Source organism: Scylla paramamosain, chromosome 45, assembly GCF_035594125.1.
Source record: "Scylla paramamosain isolate STU-SP2022 chromosome 45, ASM3559412v1, whole genome shotgun sequence".
Taxonomy (NCBI): Eukaryota; Metazoa; Arthropoda; class Malacostraca; order Decapoda; family Portunidae; genus Scylla; species Scylla paramamosain.
The window spans coordinates 9,820,076-9,835,251 of NC_087195.1; the positions used below are offsets into that span (position 1 = coordinate 9,820,076).

At 39.8% G+C, this 15,176-nt stretch overlaps 1 protein-coding gene across 4 annotated transcripts in view; it reads right to left on the bottom strand.

The window, feature by feature from the left end:
• Positions 1-15,176, bottom strand: part of LOC135094237 (uncharacterized) — a 72,938-nt gene that overhangs the window by 53,792 nt on the left and 3,970 nt on the right. For 3 of the 4 annotated variants that reach the window (XM_063994157.1, XM_063994159.1, XM_063994160.1), the window contains exons 2-3: positions 7,295-9,520; positions 5,362-5,720 (exon numbers count right to left, since the gene is read on the bottom strand). In XM_063994157.1, coding sequence (XP_063850227.1) covers positions 5,362-5,720; positions 7,295-9,481 — 2,546 coding nt within the window. In that variant the 5' untranslated portion in view covers positions 9,482-9,520. The remainder of the gene's footprint in view (positions 1-5,361; positions 5,721-7,294; positions 9,521-15,176) is intronic. The other variant, XM_063994158.1, reaches the window with a different exon arrangement.

Here is a 15,176-nt window from a genome sequence, read left to right on the forward strand (position 1 = left end):
TTCGCTCAAACCTTTGCTGATAACTCTACCTTGGATGATTCAGGACTTCTTCCATCTCCTCTACCTTCCAACTACTTCATGCTACCTATTAAGATCCTTCTCAGTTATGTTTTCCTTGCCCTCCCTGGCCTTAACCCTCAGAAGGCTTATAGACCTGATTGGGTCCCTCCTATTGTTCTCAGAAACTGTGCCTCCGTGCTTTCATCTTGCCTAATCAAAGTCTTTCAACGTCTATGATCAACCTTTTCTTCTTCCTGGAAGTTTGTCTACATTAAACCTGTTCCCAAAAAGGGCTACCGCTATAATCCCTCAAACTCTCATTCTATTCCTTGCATTTCCTGCCTCTGTTTTTTTTTAATGTGTCCTCAACAAGAAGGTTTTTGAACAACCTACAACTTCACGACCTTATATCTGATCGCCAGTATTTGTTCCGTCGAGGTCGCTCTACAGGTGATCTTGTTTTCTTTACTGAGTCTTGGTCGTCCTCTTATAGGGATTTTGGTGAAGCTTTTACTGTTGCCTTAGACATATCAAAAGCTGATAGAGTCTGGAACAAAGCCTTGATTTTCAAACTGCCTTCCTATGGCTGCTATTCTTACCTCTGTAACTTCACCTCTAGTTTCCTTTCTGACAGTTCCGTTGCTGCTGTGGTAGACGGTCATTATCCTTCTCCAAAGTCTATTAACAATGGTGTTCCTCAGGGTTTGGCCTGTCACCTACTGATGATACTACCCTGCACTTTTCCATGTCTTTTCGTAGACGTCCAACCCTTTAGGAAGTAAATAGCTCATGTAGGAAAGCCACAGAAGGCCTGACTTTTGGTCTCTCTAAAATTTATGATTGGGTCAGTGCAAACTTAGTATTGTTCAATGCTTCAAAAACTCATTTCCTTCAACTATGAACTTGACACAACCCTCCAGATAACTCTAGTTTTTCAATTCCCTCTTCTTCAGTGGCACTTAACTGTCTCCTCTTCTATACTGAACATCCTCGGTCTGTCCTTTACTTATAATCTAAACTGGAAATTTCACATTTCATACCTAGCTAGAACAGCTTCTATGAAGTTAATCGTTCCGAGTCGCCTCTGCCAGCTTTTTTTCACCCTCACCTCCAGCTGCTAACTCTGTACATGTAACTATCCGTCCATGTATGGAGTATGCATCACATATAAGGTAGGGATGGGGGGCTTACACTCATACCACTCTTTTAGATAGGGTAGAATCAAAAGCTTTTCTTCTTATCTAGTTCTCTCGTCTAACTGACTGTCTTCAGCCTTTTTTATCGCTGCAATGTTGCATTTCTTGCTATCCTCTATTGCTCTTTCTTGCTAATTGCATGCCTCTCCTCCTCCTACAGCTTCACTGCACAAAACTTTCTTCTTTCTCTTATCCCTATTTTCTCCACCTCTCTATTGCAAGAATTGATCGTTACATGATAGCGATTAAATCTTCAAGTGTGGTGGGTCGTGGCAGGTTATATGCACTGGAAGTCACGAGCAGGAAAGACCACACAGACAGGAAACCCAAAACTTGCAGAAGACTGACGACTGAGAATTTCTTAAGTCTTGAAGCGACAGGAACTCAGCTTAAAAATCAGTCGAAATGTAGTATTGAAGTGAAGATTCGCTACTGAAAAGTTCTTGAGTCTTGAAACGACAGGAATGCAGCTTAAATCAGTCGAGATGCGTCGATGACGGCTTGAAAAGTTCAAACTTGAAACAGGGACGGCGTTGGTGACGGCTTGAAGTCGTACAGGAGCAGGCTGGCGGGGCAGGCTTGGCAAAAGCTTGAAAGAGGCCTGGAAAGCAACAAGAGAAAGCACGGTAGCGTAGCAGTTTGCGTCAGTGACGGCTTAGCAGAAATGGGTCGTGATGGCTTAGCAGGTAACCCGGAGGCAATGAAGATAGCTGGAGTAGCTGGCGACGAGCAAGCAGGACACGTGGGCCAGGGATACTTGAATAGCGTCGAGTCTTTCACCGCAGCCACCATTTTTATTTTATGTTCTAGTAAATCTGCTTCTAGTACTTTGTAGAGATGGTGGTCAAGGAAGCACGACTGTAGAGAACTGCTGTCATATATTGAAATAATATAACTGTAAAATAATAAGTGAATAATGTAGCTGCCAGCGAGTCACATGTCCGCCATCGAGGCTAGACCGACAAGGACTGGTCATTGGTTCCTGGATCAACTCACGGCATTGACTTGTTGGCCATGGAGCAGGCCGGAGCACCGCGGAGACAAAGGGGTGAGAGTTGATCTCACTCCCACGTGGTGATAGGCGGGTGGCCAAAGGCTGGATCAGGTCAGGGACAAAGATGAGGTTGGCCTGCGGTCGTCAAGTTCCAAGTGGAAAGGCGCGCCATTGAATGTGGGCGGCAAGGGTGCGGGGGTGTGTCCCCCACTTCAGCACAGGATTGCCTGTTGCTAAGTTGACTTCCGTCAGTACAAAGCAGCGTTCTGCCTTTGGGAGTGTGTCTTTCGTCGCCGCATTGAGATAGCTCAAACATTTGATATAGCTCAAACCTAGCTATATCAAAGTGTCTAAGAGCGAGGAAAGAACAAATTTTTACCTACACTATCAACAATAGCAACGTGGACTGCCCACACAGTTAACTCTTACTATACTTCAATATTTCTCACTGTATCCTTCTTCTATCCCCACTCTTACTTCGCTTCACCCCACTTTTCTAAAAAGAAAGAAAGAAAGCATTGAGATGTCGACAAAGTGCATGACTCAATGCAAATCCGCTGCTCAACCCTTGTCGCACCGACACGAAGGGCACTCTAATTTTTTTCATTTGTGCGTCACCGTTGACCTCTTGCCTAATGCCCACCACTAGGCAAGACATAGATGCCGTACTTCAGTGTGTGGAGCAGCACTCCTTTAACATCTCCCGTCTCGTGGAAGTGAAGACCGACGATGCTTAGCGATGATAAAGGAGAAAAAAGGCGCTGCTTCACTACTAATGTAGCACCGTGAAACCGCTGGACAGACACAGCCCATCCACAAGGTGCACTGCATTATTTACCGTGGGTCTGTTAGTTTCGTTGACGTCATGTTTATCGTGGTGAAGGTCGTCGGTTCCATCCTTTACTACAGCCTTAATCACCGCCAGTTCCAAGTACTGATGGACGAGGTCAACGAACGACAAACGACAACGGCGACATGCTTTAGCTCTGCAAGGTTCGCTGGTTGAATCATGGGGCCACGCTGTTCCGTGTGTATGACCTGAGGCAAGAAATTGTCACCATCTCTCAGAAAAGAAAAAAAAAAAAAAAATTCCCACGCTGATAATTTCGACTTATGATGGCTCGCTCATCTGGCTCGCTCGTCTGGCCCTGCTCACGGACATCACTGCACACCTGAACGATCTCAGTGTGAAGCTGCAAGGTAAGGACATTTTCGTGACAGATTCAGATTCAGATAATCAGATTTGAGGATGAACTGCGCTTGTTGAAGGTTTGATTGGTGGAAAGTCAGTTTATGAATTTTCCTCGCCTTGCTGATTGTATCTAATGGCGTGGACCTGGAAACTTGTGTCTGTGTCGTCGCTTATCTGCTGGCTGTCACAGGAGTCAGGAAACTGACTGCAGCCTTCACCTTTTGACTTATTTGTGAACGATGCCTATATCTTCTGCCAAATGAAGTTAGCGGAGCTGTAGTACAAAGATAAACTCAGGGCGAAGTTTTCACACATCCTTTCTGCTGTTCTTTTTTTTCCGCGACCTCGTTCTCCCTTCTGGCAAGTTTCTATATTACAATTACAATTAAAATTACAATTACGGTATATACGGGGTTGTCACGGAACAAGAAAGAACAAATAAGATAAGAAGAAAGAAGAAAAGTAGAAAAGACAAAATAGGGGAGAAGAAAAAAAGAGAAAAGAAAACAAAATAAGGGAGAATAAAGAAGACAACCATTCCGGTTCCCTCCGGAATGGTAATTTACACCTTCCCACGAGATTTCCAGGATTAAGGAACCAGATAAGCCCAAACAAAAAGCAAGAACAACGAGGGGATTGGCACTAAGATAACATAGCCATAAACAAACAAGAAGCGGGTCACTACTACAGCAAAAGCGGATTAACATAGGGTGTCGTACCAAGAAGGCGGAGCGACAGGGAAGGCGGAGCCCGAACAGGATAAAGGGGAAAGTAAATTACCAGGGAAAATAGGTCAACCTGTGGAAACATATCAACGCCTACATGCACTCCGCCTTGAACCTTGTCTTAAATTCTGATTGGCAAGAGGTAGTCTGTGATTGGTCAAATGTATTTTCTGAAGGGTCATATGTAGTGTCAGATTGGACAAAAGGTCAAAAAGTCGTGTGTGATTGGTTAGAGGTGAATGAATTATTGGTAGAATCATTTGGGTGTATTATAGCGTGTAATAGTGGGATAATTCAGTAGCAGATGGAGAGGCAGAGGTTCCAGAGGACCTGACCAGATAGGGGTTGAGATGGACGGAATAACAGATAGGGGTTGAGATGGACGGAATAACTTAAGTGGAACTTGAAAGCGTAACGCAGTCTCGAAATCGACTATCTTATTAAAGGAGGAATAGGATATTTATTTGATGTTTTATGTTTGGTATGACAGTTTTGTATGGTGTACGACGATTTACTTAATTAATTGCGGAATATTTATGGTAATTGATGTGATATTGATATTATGTGTGTTTTTCTAACTAAACATTAGCTGCGCCGATTGAATATTAATTGTGTTTATGAATTTGATATTGTCTGTGTTCTTGCACGATGACTGCGTTGATCAGTGAATATGTTGAAGAGATATAAAGTAACACCAAATAACTTTGAAGGAAGTGAAAATGAATGCGAATGGGGAATTTTGACTTGTAAAGAAATTTAAATGATTAGCAGTTATTAATTAAAATTTGAAAATGTTTGTGAGTTTTCAAGTAACCTTTATATACCAAATCAATGTAACATCTCAGTCCTCGGCAAATTTGGTATATTCAACGCATCGTCGCCACGTTTGGCAGCACTTTCTATTGGTATGAACTGCTCTTCTAAAAAAAAAAAAAAAAAAAGTTTCTTGGATCGAAATCTTAATGATGTGTTTCTGTTGTCTATCTCATCCATCGAATGGACACCTATTGTCTCACTAATTTGTAATTTTCCAATAAAGTTTTTGTATAAAGTCAGTTTGGGGTTCTCATTTATCACTCCGGCACACGAGCTCCTACAGTAAGTCTCACAAGGCCCTTGCCCTCAAAAGGTTGCCCCTGTAATCTATATTCTTCCTATATGGAGAGCAGAACAGCACAACATAATCTAGAAACTTATAACATATGGAAAATGTGTGTGTGTGTGTGTTCATAGTAAATTAATAGTTAGACTCACAGAGGCAAAGCACAAAGGACGGAGGTCGAGGAAGATGTTGGGTCTGGTTGTTGGTAATGATGCACAAGGAACACCTTGGTGCAGGTGTGTCGGGCCACTTCTCGGTAAAGCTCACTCCAGTTTACTCCCTTCCTTCGCAGGTATATTGCTATCTTTTTGCGAGAGATAAGAGGTAATAAGTTCGTGGCACTGGTGATGGTGTCGTCGGATATGTCTACTGTCTCATCATCAAGACACTTACTCGAGACGTGTCTAGCGATGCACTTCAGTGTGACCTGATTGAACTCCGTGGCTTTTAGTAAGCTCAGCCAGTGATTACAGCTTGTCACCTCAGTCTCTGCCAGCAGATCCACCGCCTCCTGTGGGTAGAGTTAATTTAGGCTGTTGTAAACATTATAATTTCATAATTCGTAGATTTTACTTAAGGATACCGTACCGTTTTTCGTGATTATATATATATATATATATATATATATATATATATATATATATATATATATATATATATATATATATATATATATATATATATATATATATATATTCGTAATGTATCAGCTGATATTCCCTTATTCTAATTATTTATCTACTATCGTAGCAAGTCCTGTCTTGCCCATGTCCACATTTTTTTTTTTCTGTGTAATCTGAAGCCTAAAATGTCTTGTGATTTGATTCCGAGTTCTTTACATGATTAATGGTAAGTTTTAACTTTCCTTCAAAAGACAGTGATAAACAAATTAAATTATTGAGTATGCAAAGTTTATTAAACCTAATACTGTTTCCTTCCTTTGCCAAGTTCTCGAAGTGATAGTACTACTTGACAGTGTCGTGAAAATGATGAGCACGGGAGTTACAGGTTATTACTACTACTACTTCTATTACTACTACTTCTACCTCTACTACTACTACTTCTATTACTACTACTTCTACCTCTACTATTACTACTTTTACTACTACTACTACTACTACTACTACTACTACTACTACTACTTCTACCTCTACTACTACTATTACTACTACTACTACTACTACTACTTCAATTACTACTACTTCTATCTCTAGTACTACTACTTCTACTACTACTACTACTACTACTACTACTACTACTAGCAGTAGTAGTAGTAGTAGAAGTAGTAACAATAATTCTTCTCCTCCTCATTATTATAATCACAGAATGGGTATTTCGTCTAACTGTATAGAAGACGCATGTTACAGTCACATAATATCAGTTACTAAAGAGGAGGAGATAGCACCGAGAAGCTGACTACTGGGCAGCTCTACACTGTTGCAAAATGCATTTATAATATATTGGTAAAAAGAACTATATGATTTATCGTTGTTATCAAATAACTCATTATTCCATGGCATAATTAAACTATCATTCATAAAATTAATAATCTCTGAATAACTGCACCTTGCGTCTTGCATGTTGTGACTTTTTTTTATTAAATTGTTCGAAGCACAGCGTAAGTAGAGAAAATTTTGACAAGATGCACAGTTATCATTTGGCGTCGAGACGAACAAGCAGCACAGGAATCGCTTCGTTTCTTTGGTGATGTGGCACCTGATCGGCAAATTTTGCTTGTGATTCCAGACAACATTAATATATATAAGAAAATTATTAGATAATATATTATTATAATGGAATAAAATCTGAATAGAAGAGGATAGAAAGTACATAAAAAAAAGATAGGGAAAAGAAAATTAAAATAAAATGTTTACAAGAATGTATGCAAGAAAGAACGGAGAAAAAATGAAGAAAGAAAGATATACTCGTAAAATAGCAAAAGGCCGAGGTTAAAACACTTCATGTGTATTGAGACGTTTACTGCACGTTAAATGCCATTTTTTAAAACACTTTGTGTCCTATCTGGGAAAATAAATAAATAAGTAAATAAAATAAAAATAAATGTAGTATGTGAAATAATCTTACATTCATGGCTCGGGGAAGGGATGGTGCATCTGGCTGGCTAAGGAGGCCCACTACGTGGAGGAGGAGGTTACTGTACTTCTTTAGCTTTGTCGGCGAGGGGTGATGTATCAAACGTCTGATGTCTCCTGAAGCGCGGTGGTGAAGACCTACAATATGGTAAAAAGTGCGCTTGACACTTTTTCCTGAAGCAGAGGTCTGACCAAGATAGTTCACAATGTGCTTCGCCGCGAAGAATTCTTGGAGACCTTTATGGGGTGCATAATATGTCTGATGGATTTTTCTGTTAATAATAAATTGTCGCAATGAAAAAAACCCACCCAGCACCTCCTCCCTAGGTAAGTTCTCTTCTTTACAGTACTTCCTCAGTCGTAGCATGTCCTCATCACGAAGGCTCAACCTGTCCTGCAGAAGGCCTGCCAGGGATACTTCATACACCATATTTAACACCTTTTTGATGCCTTCCTCACGAGATACTCTGTCAATACCTTTCGACTGTGAGCACATTGAAATTCGATAATGCAGTTTTTCTATACACCACTTATGTATAGCGAGGTATAAACTGGTCTGGCTGATGTTCTCCTTAACAGAATCTGGGTCATCATGAAAGAGAGTAACCAAGAAGAGTAGGTTGAGAGGAAGACTCAAATGATCCTTCCAGACTACACTTTCCATAACTTGTTTGAGCCTGGCAGGATCTGAGGATCCAGTAAGATCGAGCCAGTTATAGTATTTCAAGACAAACTCAGTTCTGTTGTTAGGAGAAATGCCCTCCAACATCACTATGCCCTTTCCATATTTTAAGGGAACTGACTGAACAAAGTCCACAACTACCTCTGGGCGAGAGGTGCAAATTATAGTAACTCCTGGTACCATTTCACATTGACACAAGATATCCTCTACCAGCTGGCGTGACAAATTGTTACGCTCATCGAGACCGTCTATTAAGTAAAGGATCTTGCAATTCCTAAGGAGAGTCATCAAATTTGGTCTGAACGCGACGGCTTCTGGAAGGATCTGCTCGAAAAATTCCTGAAGTGAGGCACCGTTTATCTGCCGACATGGAATGTGCAGGACAAAATCATATTCATATAGATGTTTGATACGACGATCACGCTCATCTTTGATCCACTCTGACAGAATGAAGGTGAGAAGAGTAGTCTTGCCACATCCTGCCACACCATTAATTAATACGAGTTGTGGTCTGACCGAATTTGTGAATTCTGGTGACGCTGTAGGCTGCCCGGTTTGTGATGGGTGTGTATGTAAGGACTGTGGCTGGTGTGTAGTCCAGGAGGACTGTGGAGGAGGTGTAGGGTGGGAAGTTTGTTGCAGGTGAGCATGCTTGGAGAACTGTGGCGGGTGTGTAGGCTGTCCCAACGACTGGGTGTAGTTTACGATATCGAGGTAATGGATTTCAGTTTTGCTGTATTGTTTTTTCATTAGAGGTTTGGTAAATATTGTTTGTACGTCTATGAATGTCTCAGAACTACTGAGAAAGCTGAGTGGGTCAAAGTTTTGTGTCATTTCATAGATTTTTCTCAAATTCCTAATAACCATGGTTTTAAATACCAACAACTGTCCAATACTATCTAGGCGAAGAATTTCTTCTTTTGTGAAACATTCTAAAATGGTCTTGATATTCTCCTCTATGTATTTCTTTTTTTTATCTACCTCCTGCTCAGATATACTGTACCTAATCTGAGCTGCTTCCAAGGCCTTCAGAAAAAGGTCTTCCAGTTCTCTAACTCTGGCGTCGAACTCATTCTGAGTCATTAGTGCTCGTTCATGCACAAGTCTGTTCCTTTCATCTTTGATTTTTCTTATCAGACCCTCCATACAACCAAGGTTTTCCCACTTTGCATTGTCACTGAGTTCTGCTATATTTTTGCAGGAAAGTTTAATGGCCTTGCATAACAAGGACACGTCGAAACTGTCCCATGAGAGGTCGCTCTCTATCACTTTTTTTTCAGAGTCAGTAAAAGCTTTAACTTTGCCTTTGTTACTCAGGCGACAGTAGTTTTCTTCCGAGCCTTGAGGGAGGTTGTTCAGGTAGTCAAGGAGAGAGAGGTTGCTAGTATGAGCGTTCGTGCCGTGTTTCAAGATGAATGTTAGTGTGGCTGTTCCTGGACCCTCTAGGATGCTTAACAATTTAAGACGTAGATAATCAACTGGTGAAGCAGCAGCCATTGCAGTAAACCTGGGATGGAAATTCCTCACGCATCAGATCTGCAAGAAAATAAATAAATAAATAAATAAATAAATACATAAATAAATAAATAAAAATTCGTGCAGTCCCTTCATTGCCACTTAAGTGTCACCACAAAACGCCTTTGTAGATGAACGAACGTCGCTGCACACCCAGCACAGTATATCCACCAGAGCATCTAACAGCACCTTGCCTGACAACTACCATTTTTAAATTCGTGATAACTGAATACTCTTTTCCAGCAGTCGATCTGATGCAAATATTAATTGATAATAATTAATTCTACACGTATTGGTATGTCACACTGTAATGCTATTTTAAAAATGTTCATACAAATCATAAGTAATTCTTAAAGTCTATCAAAAATTATTGTATTTTTTTATTAGTTTTGAATTATATATATATATATATATATATATATATATATATATATATATATATATATATATATATATATATATATATATATATATATAATATATATATATATATTAAATTACTGTGCAACTCAATAATGACCTGCCCTTAAAACATCATACTCCTACACTATGAAAGTTCAGAGACAATTTCCGTGAACTCCTTTGTTTATGGGAGAGTGGTGGGACATTTGTGTCTGTCAGTTACCTTCTCACTATTACAAAATATCAAATATGGCCATTAATATGAATTCATGACAAAATGGCAAAAAAAAAAAAAAAAAAAAAAATTCAAATGCAGGAATTGATGAGTCTGAACTTTAAACAGCTGTCTTTTCTGGAATAATGCCAAAATATGTGGAATACATAAAAAAAATAAAAATAAATAAATAAATAAATAAACAAATAAATCTATCACCATATCCATCTTAATTATTCTTATAATAAAATGTAAGTCGCAATTTACCCTGTATACTGACATATATTTGCTTCAATATTGCCTCTGTTTGTAGCATGAAGCCAAACACAATAAGGAGGCTCCTTTTGGAAGCACACCGATGACACTGTTTATAAGCCAAAGCGAAAAATGTAACAACAAGTGTACTTCCGTCCGGCACGCCATCTTCAAGTAGACGAGCTTCAGGAAGAATGCCCCTAATAAAACACGAAAAAAAAAAAAAGATGAAAACTGCTGTATAAAAAATAGGGAGTCGATCACGGAAACCAACTCGAACAAAGTAAAATGCCATGGCACCAAGCTGTGTCGTATGCTTTTTCCGAAAAAGAAAAAAAGTAACATGGTGTTGTTTACTTGCGAATGCTTTACAAATAGAAAATTCTAAATAAAAAAAGAGCATCCGACAGACTTCATTTTTTTTTTTTTCAGAAACCATCTTGAATAGATGACAAGTAATTGGCCCTCTCTAAAGTACCACATAAGTCTGACGTTTACCATCTCTTCCAAATACATGGGTAAGGAAATGGGGCAATAACTGGTTGCCAACTGATGATAATTTTCTAGGCTTTGGGATGGGGATAATTACAGCAACATGTGGGTTAATATTAAAACCAAGATGGGGTGAAAATAATAGGATATGGATAAGACATGGGGTAAAAAAACAAAAAAAAAATCTGATATTTCCTCACCACATGGAAGCATATCCTTATGGAGTAAAAGAAAATCACCTACCTTCACCTAGAGGCAATTAGAAATACTACTGGGGGACTAGTAGAGTCCTGATTTTTTGTTACCCCTAACTGAGCTCGGCAGCATTCTTGGGGAAAGATGAAATCAATATTTATACGAGCCACTAAAAAGTTTTCGGGAACTTTTCATAAAAGATTTCTTATTTAGTTTTGCCAAAACATACGTGTAAAAGACAAATTTTATGAAACACACGTGAAATAAATAAAAAAAAAAAAATGTACTATTTATAATGGGCATCAACAGCTTCAACGTAGTAGAAATACAATTTATTCTTATCTCAGTAATGTCTAGATTTTTCTTCCCCCATTTTACTATACGTCTTCATATTATGAAGACATACAGAAAAACCCAACGTCCACATCGGACCTGAATGAATCACTTTGATTATTTACGTCCGGCCCAGGGCCATCGGATGCTCTCAAAGGAATCTATCTTGGTGGAACGCCCTTTGAATCAAGAGACTCTGGAAGGTCTCTGGTGGGAGTGAGAAGAAAACCTGAGTAACTAATATATATATATATATATATATATATATATATATATATATATATATATATATATATATATATATATATATATATATATATATATATATGTATATATCAGGGATACACCAGACTTCCTTCTTTATTTATTGCAACGTTTCACCTTCACAAAAGGCATCATCAGGCTAAAAAATGAATAAATAAATAAATAAAAATATAAAAATAAGTACGACAGAAAAATCATAATAAAATATCACAATAGGGACACATAAAAAAATAAATAAATAAAATAAAAAAAACACAGCAACCAAAAGGGACAAGCAAACAAGCAGAGTAACAAAAATTAATGCGATATAATAATATATCAAGTACAGCTTATACATGACAAAAAATCAAGTAAAATAAAAGGTGTAAAGCTATGGACAAACCTTGTGTGCTTTCGCTTGTGGTGTGGTGAGGAGTGACAAAGGGTGGCGGTGTGAGAACTAGATTAATTACGAACCCGAATTCCCAAAGCTCCGAGCAGAGTTTATAAAAGATGTAATTGTGAAGATGGCAGTTGGTTATTTAATTCAGGTTTCAGGTATTGAATATAAATAGCTTCTAATATTTTTGCGTCTGTATGTGCGTCAGTTTTATTGTAATATACTAAAATCCTTTTCCGAAAACAGATGAACATGTTTGTGTGGGAATGATTATTGCTGAAAAAAGTGTGAACTTTTTTTTTTTTTTTATGTAGGAAGGACACTGGCCAAGGGCAACAAAAATCCAATAAAAAAAATGCCTACTGAAATGCCAGTCCCATAAAAGGGTCAAAGTAGTAGTCAAAAATTGATGAATGTGTCTTGAAACCTCCCTCTTGAAGGAATTCAAGTCATAGGAAGGTGGAAATACAGAAGCAGGCAGGGAGTTCCAGAGTTTACCAGAGAAAGGGATGAATGACTGAGAATACTGGTTAACTCTTGCGTTAGAGAGGTGGACAGAATAGGGGTGAGAGAAAGAAGAAAGTCTTGTGCAGCGAGGCTATGGGAGGAGGGGAGGCATGCAGTTAGCAAGATCAGAAGAGCAGTCAGCGAGAAAATAGCGGTAGAAGACAGTTAGAGATGAAACATGGCGGCGGTGAGAGAGAGGCTGAAGACAGTCAGTTAGAGGAGAGGAGTTGAGACGAAAAGCTTTTGATTCCACCCAGTCTAGGAGAGCAATTTGAGCGGAACACCCCAGACATGTAAAGCATATTCCATACATGGACGGATAAGGCCCTTGTACAGAGTTAGCAGCTGGGGGGGTGAGAAAAAACTGGCGGAGACGTCTCAGAATACCAAACTTCATAGAAGCTGTTTTAGCTAGAGATGAAATGTGAAGTTTCCAGTTCAGATTATAAGTAAAGGACAGACCGAGGATGTTCTGTGTAGAAGAGGGATAGTTGTCTGGAAGGTTGTGTCGAGTTGATAGATGGAGGAATTGAGTTTTTGAGGCACTGAACAATACCAAGTTTGCTCTGCCCCAATTAGAAATTTTAGAAAGATCAAAAGTCAAGCGTTCTGTGGCTTCCCTGCGTGAAATGTTTACCTCCTGAAGGGTTGGACGTCTATGAAAAGATGTGGAAAAGTGCAGGGTGGTATCATCAGTGTAGGGGTGGATAGGGCAAGAAATCTGTTTTAGAAGATCATTAATTGAATAAGAAGAGAGTGAGTGACAGGACAGAACCCTGAGGAACACCACTGTTAATAGATTTAGGAGAAGAGCAGTGAGCGTCTACCACAGCAGCAACAGAACGGTCAGAAAGGAAACTTGAGATGAGTTGAAGTTACAGAGAGAAGGATAGAAGCCGTAGGAGGGTAGTTTGGAAATCAAAGCTTTGTGCCAGACTCTATCAAAAGCTTTTGATATGTCCAAGGCAACAGCAAAAGTTTCACCAAAATCTCTAAAAGAGGATGACCAAGACTCAGTAAGGAAAGCCAGAAGATCACCAGTAGAGCGGCCTTGACGGAACCCATACTGGCGATCAGATAGAAGGCTGTGAAGTGATAGATGTTAAGAATCTTCCTGTTGAGTATAGATTCTAAAAACTTTAGATAGGAAGGAAATTAAAGCAATAGGACGGTAGTTTGAGGGATTAGAACGGTCATCCTTTTTAGGAACAGGTTGAATGCAGGCAAACTTCCAGCAAGAAGGAAAGGTAGATGTTGACAGACTGAGCTGAAAGAGTTTGACTAGGCAAGGTGCAAGCACGGAAGCACAATTTCGAAAAACAATAGGAGTGACACCATCAGGTCCATAAGCCTTCCGAGGGTTTAGGCCAGCGAGGGTATGGAAAACATCATTGCAAAGAATTTTGATAGGTGGCATGAAGTAGTCAGAGGGTGGAGGAGAGGGAGGAACAAGCCCAGAATCGTCCAAGGTAGAGTTTTTAGCAAAGGTTTGAGCGAAGAGTTCAGCTTTGGAAATAGATGTGATAACAGTGGTGCCATCTGGTTGAAGTAGACGAGGGAAAGAAGAAGAAGCAAAGTTATTGGAGATATTTTTGGCTAGATGCCAGAAATCATGAGGGGAGTTAGATCTTGAAAGGTTTTGACATTTTCTGTTAATGAAGGAGTTTTTGGCTAGTTGGAGAACAGACTTGGCATGGCTCCGGGCAGAAATATAAAGTGCATGAGATTCTGGTGATGGAAGGCTTAAGTACCTTTTGTGGGGCACCTCTCTATCATGTATAGCACGAGAACAAGCTGTGTTAAACCAAGGTTTAGAAGGTTTAGGACGAGAAAAAGAGAGGAATGTACGCCTCCATGCCAAACAACTATCACCTCTGTTATGCACTCAGCACACAGACGGATCCCTGACACGGAAGCAGTAGTCATTCCAAGGAAAATCAGCAAAATACCTCCTCAGGTCCCCCCAACTAGCAGAGGCAAAACACCAGAGGCACCTTCGCTTAGGGGGATCCTGAGGAGGGATTGGAGCAATAGGACAAGATACAGATATGAGATTGTGATCGGAGGAGCCCAATGGAGAAGAAATGGTGACAGCATAAGCAGAAGGATTAGAGGTCAGGAAAAGGTCAAGAATGTTGGGCGTATCACCAAGACGGTCAAGAATACGAGTAGGGTGTTGCGCCAATTGCTCTAGGTCGTGGAGGATAGCAAAGTTGTAGACTAGTTCACCAGGATGGTCAGTGAAGGGAGAAGAAAGCCAAAGCTGATGGTGAACATTGAAGTCTCCAAGAATGGATATCTCTGCAAAAGGGAAGAGGGTCAGAATGTGCTCCACTTTGGAAGTTAAGTAGTCAAAGAATTTCTTATAGTCAGAGGAGTTAGGTGAGAGGTATACAGCACAGATAAATTTAGTTTGAGAGTGACTCTGTAGTCGTAGCCAGATGGTGGAAAACTCGGAAGTTTCAAGAGCGTGGGCACGAGATGAGGTTAAGGCATTGCGCACATAAACGCAGCATCCAGCTTTGGATCGAAAATGATGATAGAGAAAGTAGGAGGGAACAGAAAAGGGGCTACTGTCAGTTGCCTCAGACACCTGAGTTTCAGTGAGGAAAAGAAAATGAGGTTTAGAAGAGGAG